The following is a 23,236-nucleotide window of genomic DNA, read 5'->3' on the forward strand; positions in this document are numbered from 1 at the left end:
CAGACTCGGGCAGCCTGCTCAGCAGCGGGACCCTGGGACCCTGGCGGGGGCTGCAAAGGAGAAGCTAGAGCTTCTGATGCTGGGCGGGGGGGGGGGGGAGAGGGAACCATAGCCTGCCTTCCCTCAAGAAGAAACCAGGCTTCTCTTGAAGAGTTATGTGCTTAAATGCTACCTCTGAGCCCCCTCTCACTGTAGGTTTTAAGGGCTGGGCCTGCCCATGGGGGTGAGCTGTGGACTGGGGTAAGCAAGAGGGACAGATGGAAGAAGACTCATCAGGCACCAGGCCAAGGAGGGTGCCAGCCTCTGTGGAATACCAGCATCTTCTCAGGTATGCCCTTCCATGGAAACCCGGGGCAGTGACAGATCCCAACTAACTCGGGGAAACCTGGCCCACCCCTGCTTTTGCTGCTTAAAGGAGAAATAATCTTAAACCAGTCACACAAATCATCAGCATTTATTTCTTGGGTCCTAGGTGCCACTTATGTTGGTAGAAAGGGCAAAGAGTTGATCAGTTGTGAGCACAAAACCCCTTCCCTAGAAATGGATCCGTGAAGCTCCACGAGAGGACGCGGAGCTGCACAGATGGTCAGTTCTGCTTACAATGCCTTCCAAAAAAAAAAAAAAAAAAACAGCTCCCTTCCTCTCTGCTGAAAAGAGGTTTATAGTTTTTAAAAAGTTTAAAAGTGTTTTTTAAAAAAAGGGATACGAAGGTCTTGACCCAGAAGGTTGGGCTTGGAGAAGGCGGGGCAGAGCTGGGCCGTGGTTGCCGCCCAGACCACCTATGGAGGCGTGTTCTTGGGGTGCTGCTCACCCAGGTGCCCGCTGAATAAATAATGCCCCGCAGCTACAGGGTCTTGAGAGTGTGCCCGGGCACGGTGAGGAGGTGGTGGGCGAGTGGAGCCTGAGGGTGCAGGGGGAGGGTTTTTCCAGGGTAGGGGCCACGGCGGCCTCCGGGGGTGCCTTTTCACTCTGGCCTGGCTTGCCTGGTACAGGGGCTCAGAGAAGGGGCTGCCAGGCCAATGCCAGGGCTCCCTGTCCAGGTGGGGACAGCAGGTCTCTCTTCCACCTTCCATGGGCAAGGTCAGACTCAAGATGAGGTGGTCCCATCGTTGCTCTCAGGCTGCTTGCTAGCTTCCTTGTCTGGGGTGCCCGCCTCTGTCTGTCCTTCTGAAGAGAGAAAAGAAGCATATACACAAATGTAAAGCACAGAAGGCCTGGAAGGATGCAGCTGAAGTCGGAACAGTGGGTGAGCCCTGGGGCGCAGGGAAGGAGCTGGATTAAGGGTGGCCATGGCCAAAAAGACCCTTAGCTTGGCCTCTAACAACGTTTACGAAGAAAATGCAGGCGGTGTTACTAGTATAATTAAGGTCAATGAAAGGCCAGGCTCATGACGACTGCTACAAGCCTCAGTTGAGGATCAGGCTGTCTGTGGAGGTTCTCAAAAGGAGGGGGCAAATGTGACGTCCCGGCATGGAATGGGTGCTCAGTGAGTGGTAGTTGTTCTCATAAGACAGAGAAGGGGCAGGGAACAGGCTAGCTCAGGGGAGTACCAGGGTGTGGCCGTTTCACTGTGCTGTGTCCTTACCAGACCAGCCCGACCTCCCAGTAGGGCCGCTGTCTTTGCATCCTTAGACCAATCCCTCCACTGACCAAGGAGAACCACCCCACCCTGTCCTGAGCTCCTGAGGCTGGAGCATCCACACAGCCTGGAGATTATGATTAGAGTCATGATATAGATGGGAAAAGCAGGCTTGAAGACATGAACTGATTTGCTAGAGATAAGCAGTGGAGAGAGCCAATGTCCTTCCCACTGAATTTTTTCGGCCACAAAGCAGCACTCTCCAGGGTTTATGAAGGCTGGCTGTCCTCGGCACTGCTTCATCCCACCTGCGTAGCAGTCTGAGAAGGTGGTGGTAGCCAGTGGTGCAGCCAGAACGTGGATGTCTGGTGCCCATCCCCACCACTACCCCTATCCTGGGTGGTCCTGTAACAAAAGCTTGGGCCCAGAGGGTCCTTCTGGCCCTCCAGAAGTCTGACAGACTAGTCTGCACTTCGGGCAAATTTCCCAGGTTCTGATACCCAATTTGACCCTGAGCTTCCTGCCCTGGCCAGCAGGAACATTCTCGTTGGATTCCCTAGTAATCTCTGCTCTGTTTCCTTGCTGTGGGACCTCAGGCAATTTGTTTAAAGTGAGGATGGGGACACCTTCACCTGTGTGTGACCAAGGCGTAGGGCCAAAGGCGGTCACCCGGCACATGGGAATGTCTTCGCCAACACTTCCTCTGTGCCAGTCCCAGCTCTCTCTTGGGGAGAAGGTTCTCAAGCACTTTCTTCACCAATCAGTATTCTTGGGACTTCCTTGAGGTCAGTTTCAGGGCACAATTTGAAACTGGTCAGAATTTTTCATGGTCAGCAACTGCTGGGCAGTGTATTCCTTTCTTCATGTCTTGTCTCTTATCATTAGGCAAAGTACGGAAACATCCTCCCCACATAAGGCAGGAAAGGCAAAGGCTTGTGTACGATATGCTTAGGGAGCGTTAACAAACACCAACAGGCCACAGACTTGGGAAGGCCGGCGGCTGGGCCTCCAGGACAGGCCAAGGCCATACTTCCCCTTCCGTCCAGCTGGGCATCTGTCTCCCGGGCTGTTTTAAGCAAACAGATTCTAAGCCGGGTCTGCTGGTCAGAATCTTTGTAGGCCCACTCCCTCAGTGAGTCCGGGGGACTGAGCACAGCCCCCCAGGCCTGCCTGTGGAAACGGCTCATTGCAGGGCCTACTGGAAGGTTCGTCAGCCAGCCTGGCCTACACTCCAGCATGACTGCTTCATTTCCTTGCATTGAACACTGTTCCTTCCTCAGGTCCCCTTTTCAAATGTCCGTCACCCTGGCAGGCAAATGTCCTAGACCCAGAGGACCCAGACACTTCAAGGATTCCAAATTAGAGGAAACAGGTATGAGAAGGGCCTGTGTCCACGGATGAGTGCTTACTACTACTGAGGTAGAAGGAGACAGAAGACCGTTCACTAGAGCTGAGCATAAGGATGCAGGAGCTGTGAGCAATATGCCGATATGCCACCATGTAGCACGTACGCGAGACAAAGATCCAGGTGGGAGAGGAGGGGCGCTGTGCTAAGTGGGGTTATGGAGGTGGCTGGGAGCAGAGGTGTCGCCTCTGGCTTGAGGCTGTCAGGGAAGGCTTCTCCGTAGAGCAGTCTGGGTCTCTAAGAGCAAGCAAGGTGAGGCAGGTGAGGGGAGGGCGGGAAGAACCAGCCCCAGGGAGCAGCATGTTAAGGGGCTGTTGAGAAATAGACGTGCTTTCCTCTGGCTCCGAGGCAGCAGGCTGAGGTGAGCTGTGAGGAGCGTGGCCACAGGAAAGGCGGGGGGAGGTTGGGGGAGGTATGGGGTGTGCTTCCTTGGGCAGGTTGCCATTCTAACAGTGTTAACTTGCTGGTGAGCTTGAGCAAGCCGCCCAGCTTCTTGGGCCTGTAGGGCCATCTGTTACAGGAGAGGGGTGAGTCCATGTGCCCACAGTCTGCTCCGTACTCCATGGTCACTTCTGGCCAACAAGCACCAAGGGCTCTGGACTGAAGGCTACATGGAGGAAAGTAAGATGGTGGCCCTCCAGGACAGCTCTGTGGAAGACCCACGGAGCCCTACAGTTGCAGTTTGCTGTAGGAGGTGATGTGGTACAGACACCGCCTCCGTGGAACTCTGGGGACAGGGAGGAGAGGGCTCTACCCAGTGCAGGAGGGTCAGAGAAGGCTGTCTAGAGGAAGGTCCCAGGGCTGAAAGAAGGGTGGCCCCAGGCACTGTGGGGGTTGGCGGCTGGCTTGCTATCTCCCCCATTCATTCATGAAGCCTGTAGTTCCCAGGCACCTGCTATGCGCCGGCAGAAGAGAAGGCCCCTGCTCTCCTGAAGCTCACATTTAAACACATGAAACCTTGTCAGAGTGACGAAGGTCAGTGACTGGGCAGGTGCCTCTGAGTACAGCCTGAGCGGGGAGATGGCAACCCCAGGACTGAATGGGAAGGTTCTAGTAGAGGAAACTGACACAGAAGGCTCTGGACAGGGCAGGCCTGCACCTTGACAGAAACAGACTAATGGTGGGTATGGCTGGAGGACAGAAAGTGAAGGGAGAGGGGCCCCCGGTGAGAACCCAGAGGCAGGGCAGGGTAGGGTCTGGCCCCACGGCAGGGCCTGTGATGATGGGCTTGGCAGAGGCAGGAGGAGACAGGATGGTCTGAGTGAGTCTTGCTGTCTCGCTGGCAACTGGCCGGCAGGGAGTGGTGCAGGGAGGCTGTGGGGCTGGAGGGAAGCCGAAGGACCTGGGCTGAGTCTGGGAGAACTGACAGGCCCTGTGGATGGAGGGCAGGGAGGAAAGGGAGGAGCCCCAGGTTCCTGGCCAGAGAGTCCTCAGGGCCTGAGATGCCACCCGGGACTGATTTGGAGTGGGCGGTCTATGACTTGGAGGACAGCCCTAGAGCCCAGAAGTGTAGGAATGCTAAAGACCCGTGGGTTCTGACCTGCCCCTTCGAGTGTCAGCTCGCCCATGTCTCCAGCCAGCTTCCTCACGCTCACAGCCTCAGAGTCCCCCTGGATGTCAGGGACCGCGTTCCGACGGCCTGTCCGGTCACAGGAGATGAAGTCCGAGTAGGAGGACTCGACCTCCATCACGCCTGTCGCATCGCTCTTCAGGCCTGTGGGCAAAGGGGCAGGAGCACAAAGGTGAGGCCGGGTCCATCCTGCAGGGAAGACTCTGCTCCGGTCCCTAGCACGGATGTCTTTCGACAAAATGACAGTTTCTGCCTTAATCATTGAAAACAGCACAGAAAAGTGTGAAGAACAAAATAAATCACCCAAAGTTTCACACCCAGAAAACCACTATGGCCAGTTGAAAGAACATCCCTTGTCTTTCCTCTAAAGTTACTGATAAATATCTAGCACTGGCTAGATGCTACAGATGAAGCCATGAACAAGTCAGCCACAGTCCCTGCCCTCCGGGAGTCTACAGCCTGCTGGGGGCCACAGCAAATTGCCTAAATCACCCGAGGAACTGTCTGGGTGCTGGAGTGACTACCAGGGTCTGACCAAGGCTGGGGATCAGGAAGTGATGTTTTAGATGAGCTCCAGGGAAGAACAGGTGTTATCTAGATAAGGAGCTGAGGGGAAGAGCACGTGTGAAGGCTCAGGGGAGGGACGGGTTTGGTGGAACAGAAGAACCAAAAGAGCCACAGACTCATGTATGCTGGGCCAGGGGCAGTGACACCAAGGATGCTGCTGAGCTGGGCAGGGGCCAGATCACCTCTGCAACCTGACGACTCAAGAGTTTTGGCCAGGTCACAAAAGCTCAGATCTGCATTTTCAAAGATGACTCTGACATCTGGGTTGAGCAGGGCCCAGAAGTGGGCAAGTTGAGGGCTCCCGCAGAAGGTCAGGTGTGAGAGGATGGCCCGTGGAGGCAGGAGGTGGTGGTGCAGATTCTAGATGTAATTTGGAGGCTAAATCAATAGGACCTGGTATCTGAATGGTGGGGAAGTGAGCTTTCTGACATGAGTAAGCAGATGAAAATGTGGTTGACTGAGATGAACAGCACAGAAGGAATATTTTGGGGCATGATGGTGGGGTGAAGGCTGAGTTCTATTTGACCACACCAACTTGGAGAGGCCTGTGAGCCCTCAAAGGGGAGACGTACAGTAGGTCAATGGAAGTACGGGGCTAGAACTCAGAAGAGGGATGGGGGTGGCGTGGGGAAGAAAGACAGGAAATTAGGAGTTACTATGATGACGAGCTCTGGTCGTTGATAATATAGTTGATAATATAGCCTAGAGTGAGAAGAGAACCACATACATAAAAAAGAGCCACATACATTTTTTAAAAATTGGGAGATCATACCATGTATTGTATTTTATAGCCTACTCTGTAGAACACTCTAGAACATATCATTTAAGGTTCTCTCTAGGTGACTTTTGTACATGTGTACTTGGATGTACCAAGATTTGATCAGTCCTCTAGAAATGAACATGGAGGTATTTCCAATTGTCTGCCATTTACACATAGTATGTGGTCTTTATGTAAATCTGTGTCTAGCTCTAGTTATTTCCTTAGAATGCATTTCTAGAAGTAGAATTGCTGGGTTAAAAGGAAGGGTGAGATGATGTTTAAGCCACATTGTTTAGACACATTTCCAAGTTGCCTTTGTGAATAGCATAGGTATTTAGGACAATAAAAGATGAAGGGAAAAAAAACTTATAAATTCTGTACTACTCCTATTTATATTCCCACGCACAGCACTATAAGATTGTCCATTTATCTGCACCCTTGCCAACAATCAGTATTGCTACTGTATTAAAATGTTCATCTGCTAGGGGGACATAAATATCTCTCACTGAACACCTCTGAGTTTCTGAAGGCAATCAAATCATACCAGATGAACCTGTACTGATATGGCAAGGTTTCTGAGATAAACTGTTAACTGCAAAACAACACCTAACATAGAAACTAGTTTCTGTAGGGAAAGAGCAAATACAAGGAAAAAAATCACCTTATCAAGTGTGGTTCTTTGTAACTAAGGGGAACTTCTAAGACTGTATTTTTGTAATTGCAGAAGTTCTTATCAGCCCAAGTTACCGTGTGATGCTTTTCTTAGGTAACTGACGTTGGCAGAAGGTGCCTGGGGTGGGCTTGGGAAGTGCCAAAGGGGAGTGTGCATGTGTGAAAGAGTGGGCTACTGGTGTGGAGGGCTGGCCCCAATGTCTCCCCACAACACCGAGCTCAGAAGAGACCACTAAAGAATACAGCAGGGGCACTCAGAATGCTCAGCTCCTCTCCAGACCTCTGTTCCCCCATCTGTAAAATAAAGGCAGGGCCGGATCCTGTCTAAGGCAATCCCCCCAAGCTCCAGCAGAGGGTGTGCTCAGGCTATTTTTTTTTTTTTTTCTTTGGTTGCCTTGAGAGAAAGAAGTTGCCCCAGTGCTTGGTCTTGTCAGTAAAAAAACAAAACAACACAACGAACTCTCTGAAGCCCCAGAAGTGGTTCCTTCTGCAGGTCACAGAAATTTCACTCCTGCACTCTCTCTCTTGGGAAATGGCTCAAAGCTTCAGAACAGGGGAATGGCCTGTTGCAACAACAGTAATAACACGAACATTTATGACAATTCTAAACAATAATAATAAAGGTAACACTTGCCAAGTCGTTCTGTGCTTTCCCTACCTCACTTACTAAATTGCCACAATAGCCCTCTGAGGTCAGTGAGTGAGTTCATAACCATGACTCAGAAATATCTTAGACCCAAAGCCCACCCTCCATGTTACATCCACATCCGAGGGGAAGGGACAGACCCTGGGCAGGCCACACCATCTCCCCAAGCTCTGTCTCCTTAGCTTTTCTCCAACTAGAAAAGCTCCAGGAGATTTCACCACACCAGACCCAAAGGCCTAATCTTGGCAGCTGGACCAACATGCTCTGTGCTTCATCTTTAGATTCTCAAACAGTGCCTGGCAAAGAGTATGTGCTCAATAAATATTTCTCAAGTTTGTATCTACCTGTCTATTGTCCCTCCATCTCTCTTAGCCAATTGGTGGGGATGATAAAGTGACTCCGCAGGGCTGCTGGGAAAGGCCTCAGGCTACTGTAGACTGATGTAACGTTCTTGTCCGGTACCTCTAGAATCTGATGCCACTGTGGGATGGAGTTACAAGCTGCATCTAAAAGGCCAGCTTCCTGATGGAATAGACACCCTGGGGCTTTGACTCCTGCCCTTGCCTGGCTGACCTTACAAGCTGCCCTGTGCAGGGAGCTGATCCTCCTGGTTCAGGGAAGTGTGCCAAGTGCAAAGCCCAATCCTGGAAAACACCAACCCAGCCAACATGCTCCGGCTGCCCCTGCCCCATCCTCGTTCCCTTGGGTAACAGGGATTCCAGAGCGATTGTAGGGTTTAGTCTGGGGAGCCCCCTGCGCCACAGCACAAGTACACAATTTCATTTTTCTTCAACACTTGAATTCTTGCTCTCTGCTGCTTACAGTCAACAGCAACGGGGAAATGAATCCTTAGAGTTGGGAACTACGTCAGAAAATGGTCATTATCAGACTGCCTATGACAGTATAAACCACCAGAACATCTCTGGATAGTGATTTGATAAGATGCATCAAGAAACCTCAACTTTTGGGTGCCTGGGTGGCTCAGTCGGTTAAGTGTCCGACTCTTAACTCGGCTCAGGTCATGATCTCACTGTTCGTGAGACAGAGCCTCGAGAAGGACTCTGCGCTGACAGCGCCTGCTTGGGATTCTCTCTCTCTGCCCTTCTCATGCATGCACACTCTGTCTCTCTCAAAAATAAGTAAACTTAAAAAAAAAAGAAACCAACTTTTTTCATATCCTTGAGCAACTAAGCTCATAACTGTTCTAAGAAAAAAATCCAAGTTGTAAATGCAGATATACAAAGATGTTCATTATGGTATTTATAATAGTCAAAAACTAAGACACTAAAATGAGCTCATATATGGACAACAGAGAAATATACACAATTATACAAATGTTTAATTTATAGCCAAATGAAATACACTTCAGGCATTAAAATGTTTGTGAATATTTTTAGAAGACATGGGAAAATGCTCACAACTGTTAAATAAAAAATGATATCAGATATTTAAATTACAATTAAAATTTTTGTATTTTTCATAGTGAAAACATTCACTTTATTTTTAAATTATTTCCTTTTTGAATACGTGTGCATGTAGTATAAAACTCAAAAAAAGGACATGCACCAAAAAGAATCAATTACTAGGAATATACTTATTAACCAAGGAGGTGAAAGACCTGTACTCTGAAAATTAGAAAATACTGATGAAAGTAACTGAAGATGACACAAATAGAAAGATATTTCATGATCATGAATTGGAAGAACATTGTTAAAATGTCCCAGACCACCTAAAGCCATCTACAGATTCAATGTAATCCCTGTCAAAATACCAACAGCATTTTTCACAGAACTAAAATAATACTGAATACTAAATAATACTAAACTTTATACGAACAAACAAAAGACCCCAAACAGGCAAAGCAATCTTGAGAAAGAAGAATATAGCTGGAGGTATCACAACCCCAGATTTCAAGATAGACTACAAAGCTGTAGTATCAAAGCAGTATGGTCTTTGTACAAAAACAGATACCTAGATCAATGCAACAGAATGAAGAGCCCAGAAATAAACCCGTGCTTATATGGCCAATCAATCTATGACAAAGGAGGCAAGAATAAACAACGGGGAAAAGACAGTCTCTTCAATAAGTTGCGCTAGGAAAACTGGGCCACTTTCTTATACCATACACCAAAATAAACTCAAAATGGATTAAAGACCTAAATATGTGACATAAAACCATGAAACCCCTACAAGAAAACAAGCAGTAATCTCTTTGGCCTTGCAATATTTTTCTAAACATATTTCCTAAGGCAAGGGAAACAAAAAACAAAAATAAACTATTGGAACTATATCAAAATAAAAATTTTTGTGCACAGTGAAAGAAATCATCAACAAAATGAAAAGACAGACCTGAATGGGAGAAGGTATTTGCAAATGATATATCTGATAAGGGGGTAATATCCACAACACATAAATAACTTATACAACTCAACACAAAAAAACACACGTAATCCAATTAAAAATGGGCAGAGGACCTGAAACCACAGCACTGATTACATCAAAAAAACACAAGAGACAAACCCAAAATCTTTATATAGCTAAAACTTTCTTCACTGACAGTATGGTATTCTGTCGTCTCATTGTTGTAGACTGATTACTTCCCTCTTGATGGACTTTGGGTTTTTTGTTGTTGTTGTTGTTGTTTGTTTTAAAGTAATCTCTACACCCAACTTGGGGCTTGAACCCACAACCCCGAGATCAAGAGTCCCACACGCCACCAACTGAGCCAGCCAGGCGCCCCTGGCTTCCATAAAAGTAGAACTGCCACATTCATTAAAGGATCTGTGATTTGGGTAGGGTAATAGACACTGCCAAATCTGCCTCCACAGAGGTTAACTCTCATTGGGCATGTATGAGGAACACTTTGTTTCAACACATTCCTATCAACACTTGTCTTTTTGTCGTTTTTTCCTCAGTCTGAAAGGTGAAACAGTAGTTGGCTGTTTTAGCTTGTACTGTTCCTGTGAGTGAAGCTGACCATCATTCCACGTCTATTTCCTTTTCTGTACACTGTTTACTTAAATCCTGTGCCCATTTTTCTATTGGACTGTAGCTCTTTTTCTTATTGATTTGCAGGAGTTCATTATACATTAAGGAAATTAATCTTTTTGCCTTAAGAAAAATTATAAGTAATTTTTACTTGTCATTTGTTCTATGGCTTTATTTTTGGCATTTCTTCACATGCACACATTTTTCTCTATTCATGTAGTCAAACTGATCCATATTTTATTTTATAAATAAATGCACTAAATAATGCACACTGTATGCATCACATACAGAAATGTCTTCCCCACTCTGAGATTAGTAAAGAATTCTCCCTTGTTTATTTCTTACACATTCATGACTTTTTCACATTTAAATCTTTGCTTGATCTGGAATTTATTTACTCAAATGTATGAGTTAGAGATCTATCTTAATTAATTTTTCCACTTCTCTCAAAACCATTTGTGGAATAATCAAACTGAAGGGGATCCCAGAGCTCTTCTAGACAAGCCTCTCATTAATAGCTGGGGAAACGGAGGTTCAGAAAGAAAAAATGACTTGCCTAAAGTTCTTGCATCTAGGGGTCCTAACTCCTGGCCCAGAGCTCTTTCTCCCACACCACTCCCCCCTTTCGGGAGCCCTAGCAACACTGCAAATCTCCCAGGGGCGTGTGTGGTGTAATAGATGGCATCTAGGACAAACATGCCGCCCGGAGTCCCTATTCACTGGCTCAGAGACCTTGGACATCTCCCTTCACCTCTCTGGACTCCAGTTTCTTCCTCAGCAGTGTGGGGATAACAGTAACACCCTGCTGATCAGGGGGCTGTTGTGAGGACTGAATGAGATGGCGTGTGTAGGGTCTGATAAGTTATATGCAATGTAAGAGGCACACAATTAATAAGTCTTAGTATGGCCTGTTTTCACTGGGTGTCTTACCAGTAAAACTGTCTTTTTGACATTTTCATTCAACTCCTTTGTTTTTACTCTCTATGTTTAATGGTGCACAGAAGGCCAAAAACTTACACTTCCTTCTTTTGTTCTTTATGGTGCTGAAGGTGGTGAAGTGAATGTTAGTTCCACACAAGTGGTGGCTCTGGCTGGCATGTATACTGATATATGAATATTTGATGAATGAGTAAATAATAGAAGATGTTCTAGATTCCAAGGCAGAAGGAGCAAAGGGTGTGCAACCCTGCAACAGAACAGTGGCCAAAGGTCTGGCTCAATCTCTGTGCCATAGGGTGACTGACTCTGACTCTCTGACTCTCTCTCTCTCCAACACCCCCATCTTCCTTTCTGCCCATCTGAATATAACAAAGGTTGAAATATGCTCCCTACGTCTCTTTCAGTCCTGACATTTCTCTCTCTCTCTCCCTCCCTCCCTTCTCTTTTTCGTTCTCCATTCATTCATTCATTCATTCATTGTTTACTGACCACCTTCTATATGCCAGGCACTGTGTCAGGTATGGGATATATTTTGGAGAATAAAAAGACATTTACAATTTGATAAGAGAAAAAGGCATTGAACAGGTCAATGATTTATCATCACAGATAGTGATAAGTGCATTGAAAGAAGAGAACAGGGTTCTCTGTGTGTGGATGTTTAGTTAAGGGTTATATGGTCAGCGAAGGCCTCCTTAAGCAGGTGACCTTGTGCTGAGGTCTACAGCAAAGCTGGACACAGTGTGATCCAGGCAGAGAAAACAAGCTGCGTCTACAGCCATCTAATATCTCCTCATCTCAGCTCCAGCCCTATGAGGTGCTCAAAAGTGATGCTGCTCCTCCACTCATCCTCGTTTTCAGATTTGGGAGCCTTCTTGGGGTCTGGTCACTTGTAAGGCATCTGACTCTGAATGCTTAGGATGGAAGGGAAGACTCTCGTACTCAGCTTCCCAGGCCCAGACCCTTGGTGGCCTGGGGTCAGGGGCTCTCGCAGGTGCTTGCTCTGGGCACTGTCAAGCTCCCCACAGGAAACCGCCTTCTCCCTTTAGTTTTTAACACTGTCCCCAGCCCTGTAAACGGAAGAGGCCCTGGGCTCTGCCAAGAGCTACATGGTCTGTTCCAAGTCCACAGCTATTCGTCCTCATTGCTCAGGCAGATTCCAGTACAACTCCAAATTGTTTTCCAAATATACCAGAAAGGTCACTTCCTGTTTTTTTTTTTTTTCTTTTTTAAAAAGTATTTGCAAAGACCATACAAAAAGAAAGCACACCCTTTTGCAAAGGGCACAGAATGAGACTTGGTCCCATGGGAGAGGCCTCCTCAGAGGTGGGGAAAATGCTCTGGAAGGCTTCTCTGAGGGAAGAAAGGGCTGTGGAAACCTGATGGAAATACCAGGGCCTACTCAGCTGGCATTTCTCAGACTCAGAGGGAAGCAGCTTTTCCCTGTGACAGGCAGCCAGGACCAGAGGGAAGCAAGCAGGAAAGTCAGGGTCCCAAAGTAAGTACATTCCCAGAACCTGAGAAGGGGCAGGCAGCTCAATCTAACCATGTGAGGCCTGCGCTAAGGGGGCAGACCGGCACCAAGCTCTATCTAGGTGCCTTAGGGGCACACCCAGAGGGGAGTCACTAGAGAGGAGTCTCCTGCCAGGGCAATGCCTGATGCCCACTCAAAGAGCAGCTTCCAGTGAGGTTTCATTTGGAGGCAGTTAGGCAGAGGCTTGGCCTCTGCACCCAGAGGGCCAGAACCATGTAGCCCCAGAAGCAGGTGGTAGAGACACAGGCTTTGGGAGGCCACTCAGTGAGGAGGAAAGGACAGGCGGGGTGCTGAGTCACACAAAGTCCTCACTGACCTCCTGGTTGCTAGTCCCCATGGACTTTTCTCAGATCACTGTCTTCCAGGGGCGTCCCCTAACCTCTCGGGCCATGCCGCAACCTCTTCCACACAGGTGCCTCCTTTGTCAGGGACTTTTATGTTACAGGCCCCCCAGGACAAGAATCAGGATCTGGCTTGGTCCTCCTCTCTCTCCGTTGGGTCCCTGGAAGTTCTCGACCCTTTCCCTTAAGAGTGTGTGTTGACAGGGGCGCCTGGGTGGCTTAGTCGCTGGTTAAGTGTCCGACTTTGGCTCAGGTCATGATCTCAGAGTTTGTGAGTTCGAGCCCCGTGTCAGGCTCTGTGCTGACAGCTCAGAGCCTGGAGCCTGCTTCCAGTTCTGTGTCTCCTCCTCGCTCTCCCTCCCGCTCACACTCTGTCTCCCTCTTAAAAATAAACAAACATAAAAAAAATAAAAAAAAAAAAAAGTGTGTGTTGATGACTCCCTATATAGCCAGAGGCCACTCTCCAGAGTTCTAGAGTTGCCAGTCTGCCTACTTAGCATGTCCCTTGGACATCCCACTCCATTTCAAACCTCACATGTGAAGCCACAAGCCTGCCTCATCTAGCCTTCCCCAGCTCAGTGAAGACACCATCTGTCCATGCTGCTCAAGCTGGAGACCTGGAGGCATCCTGGATTCCTCCTCAGCCTCCACTCATGTATAATCTGTCACCAGGTCCCATCATTTCTACTTGGGAAGCTCAGCCTAGATCTGCCTTCCTCCCCTCTCCACGGTCACCACCTGGTCTCCATCTTTCCTCACCTGTATCCCTGGTGGAGCGTCCTCACTGCATCACGGCTCTGTCCTTGGCCCACGGTCTATTTTCTACACAAACAACTGGGGTGATGTTTGCAAATCAGACGTTGGGTCATTCCCCTGCTTCTTTCAACCTCTGATGCTTTTCCATTTCACATCTGGGAAAATCTAAACTCATGCCACCAGTCCCTAAAGTCCTGCGTTGATCTGGCCCTGCCCTCCCCTGTGACCTTTCTTCCCATTACCACTGTCTTTTGACTCATTTACTCTTCAATTCCGCAAAGCAACTAAGTTCTTCCTGAATTCAGGGCCTTCATGAGACTGTTCTCTCTGCCTGGAATATTCTCTGTTATTCTGCTCTTTACAGAGCCTTGTACATGGATTCCTGGCTCTGTCTTTTCACATTTTCCTGCTCTAGGACCCTGACCAGAGGGCCCTGCAGGGCATGAGGCTTTCAGAGCCTCTGTGGCTCACCACTGCCGCATGTCGTGACGGCACGGCTGAGCCACCAGGAGTCTTGTGTAGTGTGGTGGACACGGCAAGGGCTGGCTTCTGCCCCTATAGCTGGACAACTCACCTGACCGATAGATTCCTCTTCTGGACGATGGGGCTATAACAATTGCCTTGAAAGGTGGTTGTGAGGAATGATCAGAGCCAGCACTTACACAGTCCTTAGTGCATGCCAGGCTGTGTGCTAAGCACCTTACAGGCATTATGTCATTTAATTTTATAACAGCTCTGTGAAGTGGAAAGTGTTCTTAATCCTATTCTACAGAAGAGAGAGCTGAGATGCAGAGAGGTTAAGAAGCTTCCCCAAAGTTGTATACTCACTGAGAGTGGGGTAGAATTGAGCCTGTGCTATTAAGCTACAAAACACAGAAATGAAAGCACCTGCCTGGCATATAGTAAGCATCTGTTAAATGCTGTCCGTTCCCTTTTCTCCCATCAGTCTCCAACCTCACAGTAAGCATTCCTGAGGGAAGGGCAAGAAAGCAATGAAGTCCCACGAAAATATTCTACAGTGCTGGCTGAAACATATACCCACATGCACTTTTCCCACACTTGAGAAAAGTTCTATTTAGAATTTTCAGGGGCGCCTGGGTGGCTCAGACAGTTAAGTGTCCGACTTCAGCTCAGGTCATGATCTCATGGTTCATGAGCTCAAGCCCCACATCAGACTCTCTGCTGTCAGCACAGAGCCTGCTTTGGATACTTTGTGCCCCAGGCTCTCTACCCTTCCCCGACTTGTGCTCTGTCTCTAAAAAATAAACATTAAAAAAAAGTTTTCATTTGGAGGTAAAAATCTTCAGAATTTTCTCAGTGGTATTAGGTTGATTCTCTGAATTCTGCAGAGAGCTGGGGCTGGGGATTGAGACAGTGATATAAACTCTTCAATCCATGAACATCTGTGTTTCTGTGGAGGTCTCTGGAAAGAGGCAGAACAGTCCAGCTGGATTACCGCTTGGGGACCAGGAAGGCTGGGTCTCTCCGGGCCTCCTGCTGTTTACACACTATCTAAACTTGGTGAGGGCTTAGCTAAAATGGTTCCCAGAGACTGGCAGTCCCCGTCAGACCGTGCAGGGAGGGCAGGAAGGGAAAGTGTACACTTCCAAGCAGGCCGGCCAAAGGTCCAGAGGCTGAGCACCAGCTCCGCTGGGTACCTCTGGGCAAGGTTCTTCCCCCTTACACAGTGGGTGTCTCAAATGTGCAATGAAGGAGTAAGCTGGGATCTTTGTGTTGGTTTTGAAACACATCTGCAAATGCTTTGATGCTCCTCCCATCGAGAGGGGAGTCTAATTTGCATCCCTTGAATGATCTGGCCTTAGTGACTTACTCCTAACTAATGGGATGCAATAGAAGCGATGCTGTGGGACTCCCAAAACGAGGTTAGGAAAGGAGACACAGCCTCCAGCTAGCTCTCTCTTGGGCCACTTATCTTTGGAGCTCTGAGCTGCATGTAGGGAATTTGAGGCTCCACACTTTGAGGCAGCCCAAACCAACCCAATGAAATGCCCACATGGAGAGATCCTGGGAGGGCATGGAGAGAGATACAGCCAGCAGCCGCTGGCTATGGCAGCCTCTAGCTATTCCAGCACCATCTGACTGCAAGTGCATGAGATCCAAGCCACAAGAGCCCAGCCAAGCTGTCCCCACATTTCTGACCCACAGAAACCATGAGAGATGATAATAAATTATTACTGTTATTTTGAACCACTAAGTACTGGGGCTGCAGTGTTATTCAGCAGCGGACAGCCAGAGTGGTCTCTAACAGGTTACTGCCATGCCAGCTCTCTGGAAGTCTATATGAAAGCACTCCCTAAATCTACTGTGGAGAATGAAAAGCGGCAAGATGTGATTTCTATACTATTAATTTATCCATCCATTCATTCAACAAAATTTTACTCATCACTCATTGTGCACCAGCCTTGGGACCAGATGCCATGGATACAAGAACAGTAAGACATCACTATGCCCTTGAGGGAAGTTCATGGTCTGGGTGGGGAGATGAACTCACGCATGGTCTAGGTGGGGTGACCAGTGTGAGGGGCATACACCAGGGTTACCAGGATCACCAGGAGACGGTTTCAAGCCACACCCCTTGCCTCCCACAGGGATTCTAGTAACACTAGGCAGGAGGATGTGGCGTGTGTCTCTACTACTGACGAGAGGGTGTCAGAGCCCCCACAGGTAAGGAGAGAGAAAAGAGTTTAGAGACCACTTCTGTATATAAACCTTTAAAAACTTTAAGAATCTTTAAAGAGCTTGGAAGGTAAGAGCTGTAATAAAAAGACATATAAGGCAGAGCGGGGGCTCAGGAAGCCGGTCGTTTATAGGCACTGATTTTAAGGAAGTTACTCCACCCTTCCTTCCTATTTATCACTCACTGAGCACTGAGGGTTCAGCAGCGAACAAAACAGACCCTCTGCCCTCATGACGCTGACATTCTAGTGGAGTGACTCACACTAACATGCAAACAGAATAAATGTCAGGTGGTGAAAGTACTAAGGAGAGAACTAAAGTGGGGCAAGAGGTGTGGGGTTTTCTACAGAGTGACAGGGAGCCTTGGATGCACAGACCCAAAGGAAGGAAGGGAGGCAAATACCTGGGGAAGCTGTGCCAGGCAGAGGGAGGAGTTGCAAGAGGCGGGGCTTGCCTGGTGTCCAGAAAGATGACCAGGAGGCCACAGGGCTGGGGGACGGGGACTGGTGGGGAAAGAAGACCGAATGTGGCTGGTACCCTCTGGGGTCTGAGAGGACAAGGGTGCCTCTGAATTTTGCTCTGATTGTGATGTGACCCTTTCACAGGTGTTTCCAATTGGATACTCTAATGCTTCCCTTCCATGCCTATTTTCAGAGCCTTCTCCCTAGTGTGGGGTGAGTGGAGCCTTGGGGCAGTGAAGGGCACTACTCATCACACAACACTCACAGACATACTGTAGGCCCGAACGCAGTGCCAGCAAGGCCTGGGTCCTCTGGTCTTAAGCTGAAGGGGAAACAAAGTTCTTGTTCCATTCTTCCTGCCTCTGGATAGAGTAGAGATCAGGATCCACAAAACACAACATAGGTAAGTACTAATTAAAGAGCCTCCCTTGGAACCTGGAAAGGCAACATGCTTACAACTCAGGGACTGTTCTTGAGGAGAGCACATAGATTCACCTGTGCTTTCGGCCCATGGCAACACTTTGCCCAAGATTCCCAGTCCCTGGGCTCAGTACTGCAGCCCTCCACTCCCTACATCCAGACACTGAGTCTTCACGGGACGGCCAGCCCCCTGAAGTGTCCTGCGTAACTCCTAGTGGCCCAGGACAGACACCCTTCAGCCAGAGCATCCTCTTCCCTGACCCAGCAGAAAAGATAAGAGCTCCCCGTTTTGCCATGCTGCGAGTGTTGATATATTTGTTCACTATCTGCCTTCCCAATTGGCTCCACGAGGATAGGTACCCCGACTTTGTTTGCCAATGTATCCCCAGCACACAGCATGGTTCCTGACATACGGAAGAGGCTCAATAAATACAATCGTGCGAATGAATTAGTAAACAAACAAAATAAAAACTTAAGAATCTCCATACTCTCAAGCCAGTGATTAAGATAACAATCTGAGCCCTGGCTCCTGACCAAAGAAATAACAGTGACAGTGATAAAATGAAAATGGCTACCATTTATGGGGTATATATACTGTGCATCAGGCATGGTGACACGTGCTTTCCATACACCGTCTTAGTTACTTCACAGTAGCCTAGTATAATTAGATCCCTGTTAGACATAATAGCACGTGCTGGAGCCTGGTTTCTCACCCAGGACTGGCTGGCTCTGGGGCCTCAAAGGCAGCGCCTCTATGGCTCAGAGAAGCAGAGGATGAGAGAGAACCTGAGGAAAAGGTGAGGTTAAAGGGGCTGAAGCAGCAGGAGTGGACTGCCAGGGAAAGGAAAGGGAGGCTCTCCTTTGTCTTCATTTACACTCATCTCTACCCAGTCGCCTGACCTGCTCCAGTTCTACTCTTGCCCTGACAATCACAGAACGTTCCTTCGTTCCTTTAGTTCTTCATTCAACACTTACTACATGCACACTCCTTCTAGCAATGGAGCCGGAAGTATCTCAGAGGCACTGCATTGTTTAACCCTCACAATGGAGACACCATGGCTCAGAGAGGTGGCACAAGTCACCCAAGGTCCTCCAACCAGGACTTGAATCTGTATTTCTTCATTCCCAATTCAGTGCCCATTCTTTTTTTTTTTAATTTTTAAATGTTTATTTATTTATTGAGAGAGAGGGAGACAGAGTGAGGGTGGGAGAGGGGCAGAGAGAAAGGGAGACACAGAATCCAAAGCAGGCTCCAGGCTCCGAGCTGTCGGCACAAAGCCTGATGCGGAGCTCGAACTCACAAACCGTGAGATCATGACCTGAGCTGAAGTTGGACACTAAACCGACTGAGCCACCCAGGCGTCCCGGTGCACATTCTTGAGGCTGGTGCACTCTGGGGACGGCTTTGTCTTGAGGTGGACAGTACTGCATCTGTGTCGTCCCCCTCAGAGAACTGTTCTATCATCAAACCCCCTGCGCCTCAGGCTTCTCTCAACACAAATGGCTCTCTCCACCTGGTGACACAAGGCCACACACTGTAATGATGGGCACAAGGAGCTTTTGGAGAGTAGATTCACCGAGCACCTACCACCGCACCTGCTGCATAATGCCTAATAAATGGTCTCTAAAAGAGAGAAAGAAAGAATGAATGAATCCAGAGAGAGGTACAGTGGATCTGCTACCATGAAACAGCTCAAGAGAGCACGCAGTTGGACGTCCTCAAAGGGCCTGACAGGATACTGTACGTGCTGTCTCCTGAATTTTACAGTGACAGGCACCCACATGAGCAGCCTTTACACCGACAACCACAGTAAAGCCGAGAGAGAAGCCACACCAGGGATTCAGATGACAGAAGAAAGATCCTGTGCTGGATTACCGCTGGTTCTGACGCCAGTGGAGAGATGTGGCCCCACAAAGCCAAGTTTTACAGTCACTTACCCAGAGGAGCCTATTTGACAGGCGATGTTGACAAGTGGAAATGATTCAGAAAATACTTGTCTCTTGCCTATGTCAACCCCAAATTCAGGCATATCAAAGACACACTTATAGCTTCTTAGCCAATAAAGTCATTTATAAAATATGTTAGAGTCAAATTTCCCTCAGGGAACAACTCACTCCAGATCACCAAGATTCCCACACGGTTAATCTTGTAAGTATCAAAACCTCACCTGGAGACAGAAAGTAGATTAGTGGTTGCCTAGGACTGGGGAGGGGTGGGGAGTTGGGAAGGTGATGAGTAATGAAAATGCTCTAAAACTGATTATGGGGACAGATGCACAACTCTAAATACACTAAAGACCAATGAATTGTATACTTTAAATGGGTGAATTGTATGGTATGTGAATTATATCTCAATGAAGCTGTAAAAAAAATCCTTTATCTGAATTATAATGGATAGAAATTCTTCTCATGTATTGCATTAATGCATTAATGTATTACCAGCCTTTTCTTTTTTTTTTTTTTTCAACGTTTATTTATTTTTGGGACAGAGAGAGACAGAGCATGAACGGGGGAGGGGCAGAGAGAGAGGGAGACACAGAATCGGAAACAGGCTCCAGGCTCTGAGCCATCAGCCTAGAGCCCGACGCGGGGCTCGAACTCACGGACCGCGAGATCGTGACCTGGCTGAAGCCAGACGCTTAACCGACTGCGCCACCCAGGCGCCCCACCAGCCTTTTCTTTTTTGAGAGAGCGTGAGCAGGGGAGGGGCAGAGAGAGAGGGAGACACAGAATCTGAAGCAGGCTCCAGGCTCTGAGCTGTCAGCACAGAGCCTGACACGAGGCTCAAACTCACAAACCTCAAGATCATGACCTGAGCCAAAGTTGATGCTTAACCGACTGAGCCACCCAGGCGTCGCTATTACCAACCTTTTCTTAATGATTTAAGACCACAGCTGTGTGTCTGGTGTAACATAGCAATGCTCTCACTATCACAATATACAGGGCAGCTTGCCCTACACTAAACACCCCCGTTTACTTTAGCTTTTCTGTCAATGCCCTTTACTTTTACCATGAAGCTTGGTGGTTAAGCTCATGTGCATGGGTCATGTATCACTTACTGGCTTATTGGCTCTGTGATCTCTGGTGAGTTACTAGATCTCTCTGTGCCTCCATTTCTCCATTTGTAAAACAGCAGTACCAGCCTCACTGAAGGAGTGTGTGTGTTAAAGAAAATGATGTAGATAAAGCATTTAGTGCTCTTCCTGGCAATCAGGAGCCAAACTGAATTCCAGCCCTCAGCACTATTCTCACCACTGTCAGTAGAGTTGCCTACAGAGCCCCTTCTGAGTTATGGACTCAGAAGCCACAAACCCCACCCCCTACGAGTGTTCAGCACACCTGGTGTGTTCAATGAGATGAAACCAGGGATGGGGGTGCAATTTCATGACTGGACTGTGGGACATCCCATGGGAAGGCTCTCAGCTTCAGTGACACTAAGTAATTTGTCCCAGTTCACCCTCAAACAGAAAAACCTAGAAGCCTGGTAAGGTCCCTCAAGATCCTGGCATCTGTGAGGCTGGTGCTCAGGGGGACACAGTGGCCTACAACACTTTAGCTTTCTCTAGACAAATGGTTCTTAAAATTCAGAGATCTCAGATCACATTTGAGAACCTGAGGAAAGCTACGGACACTTGGCCCAGAAAAGTGTGTGTGTGTACACACACACACGCACACTGTACCTATGAATACAGGGGAATTCTGAATCCCAGAAGCTAACTATAAACCCCTGGTTAAAAACCCCAGCTCTAGACTTCCTATAACCCCAGCGTCCTCAAGGTTTAGTGGCTATGGAACAGAGAGGTCTTTTGCAGGCTTGCCCTCCTAAATGGGCCTCGGCCAGATAAACAGCCTGGGGGCTGACCGGCTGCCGCATCTTAGTCACTGCAAACAGCTGCATCCAGGGGGTTCCCAGGGGCACTGAGTCAGAACAGGACACAAGCCCAGTAGCTTGGGAAGCTACTGCAGGGCAAGGCCCCGAAGCCTTGCTGATAAGCAGTTGGGGACTTCCAGCCCCAGGGCAGCTTCCAGACAGACTAGACTCTCACTCTGCCAACAGAGAAGAGGACTCGTAGGTGCTGGAGGCAGGGTAGGCCATGAGACAGAATTTAAAGGAGGTGGAACTCCCCCAAGCTCCTGGGACTACTAGGCCTTGGACAGAGAAATGAAGGTGGGAGATTCTGCTCTAACTATAGGGAGGCGGAGCCGAGAGAGAGAGAGAGAGAGAGAGAGGTAGACATGTTGTAGGGAGGGGAGGGAGCTGAGCCACGGATCAAAGGCTGTTAAAAATGACTAACCGATGCCAGAACTGTTAAAGTATGAACACCGACCCAAAGTGGCCATACTTCCAAGTAGGCCATTCGTGTTTCATGAACTGCAATTTTCTTCGGACTGGAAGGGACCTGCACCCTCTCTCTTCATCAGACCACTGGGCTGTGCTGGTTTCTCCAGGCTGGGTTTTGCTTGCTTTTGCTCCTCTATCACAGTATTAAAATCCCCATAATGTGCTTTGGTCCTGATGAAAATAGCTTTGCACAACAAACAAGAAAGTTGGCATCATGCCCAAATTTGCTGATAGCCCCTGTGTATAATTCCATCAGCTTAAATAGATGGCTGAAGAAACCCATTCTCTTTGAAGCCACTAGAAGTAAATTGTCTTTCTGATGCTATGAAGAAATGGTCTGTAAAATTGCAGTGTGATATTGTATAATTTCTGCAAAGGGCCAACCTTTGGCCATACCTTTCTTCATGGGACCAAAATTCCTTACTAATTTCACTTGGAACCTATTTCTTTTATTTGTTTGAACAGAAGTAAAGGTATTTAGATAAACACTTGGGATGCTGTAGTAGTGGTATGAGCAATGTGACTACCCACCTGTTTTAGTTTCTTTTTCCTACTTGCATCTCTTCGGATTTTCCACTGTTGACTAATCAGTGTGGAAATTCTAAGGGACAAGAAAAACAAGAATTAGAGCCAGACATACTCTAGGGTTGTAAACTAAAACAATCTTTTGGGAAGACAAGTTAAGCATATCTAGTAACATATTCAATGTGCACACCCTTTGGGTCAAATATATAGGAATTTATAGCAAAGGTATGTTCCCATAAGTAAAAGGATGATCAGTAAAACATATTGTGCAATAGCAAAGGAAAGAAGAAACAAGTTAAATATTTGCTAATAGGAAAAAGAGTTAAATTATGATGTACTAATACCATACTAGATGGCTGCTACAAAGAATGAGAAAGATTTCATTGTACCGACATGGAAAAAAGGGCATGCTCTGTTGTTAAAAAGGAGTGTGACACTGTACAGGTCATAATTTTTAATATAAAGTATGAACATGATTGTTTATGCCTAGGAAAAAGTACAGCATTTGTACACATACACAGTTTTGTTTTGTTTTGTTTTGTATCTACATAGAAAAAGGCCATCAGCAAACTGAACAGTGCTTCTCTCTCTGGGACTCAGAGACTAGGAGAAAGGAAGCGAAAAACTTCTACATTTTACATGAATGACTCCTATTTTGGTTGAAAACTTTTAAAGGGACGCACACAACTTTCGTAATCGTTATACATGCGGTCTATCTAGAATTCTAAAATATCAAGAGTGAGGACAAAAGATGTTTCCAGACAAAGACTGAGCAAGTTTGCCATTCAGACTCTAAGAACATTCTCCAACAGAAAGGAAACCAAGCACAGAAAGTAAGTGGGGTTTTAGAGTCAACAGTGAGCAAAACTAGTAAGTACAGTATACTGGTAAATTGAAAACACTGATTAAGTAGGAAGATAAACACAAATCTGACAATATTACACATTTGACAGTAAGAGTGTCAAGGATGGAAGAGATCAGAACTAAAACTTCGCATGGTCCTTATTCAGGACAAATACTGGAATTGACCCAATATA

At 47.6% G+C, this 23,236-nt stretch overlaps 1 protein-coding gene across 1 annotated transcript; it reads right to left on the reverse strand.

Annotated features, from left to right (window-relative positions):
• Positions 1-454: 454 nt before the first annotated feature.
• PKIG (cAMP-dependent protein kinase inhibitor gamma) lies at positions 455-22,234 on the reverse strand. Its single transcript, XM_047069438.1, has 3 exons — positions 22,206-22,234; positions 4,525-4,698; positions 455-1,167 (listed from the first exon to the last, which is right to left on the reverse strand). The coding sequence occupies exons 2-3, from the start codon at positions 4,670-4,672 to the stop codon at positions 1,088-1,090; spliced, it is 228 nt and encodes a 75-aa protein (XP_046925394.1). The 5' UTR covers positions 4,673-4,698; positions 22,206-22,234; the 3' UTR covers positions 455-1,087.
• Positions 22,235-23,236: the final 1,002 nt, after the last annotated feature.

This window comes from Lynx rufus, unplaced genomic scaffold, assembly GCF_022079265.1.
Source record: "Lynx rufus isolate CCGP_SWC_20201006 ecotype Redwood Valley unplaced genomic scaffold, mLynRuf1.p SCAF_8, whole genome shotgun sequence".
NCBI classification, from domain to species: Eukaryota; Metazoa; Chordata; class Mammalia; order Carnivora; family Felidae; genus Lynx; species Lynx rufus.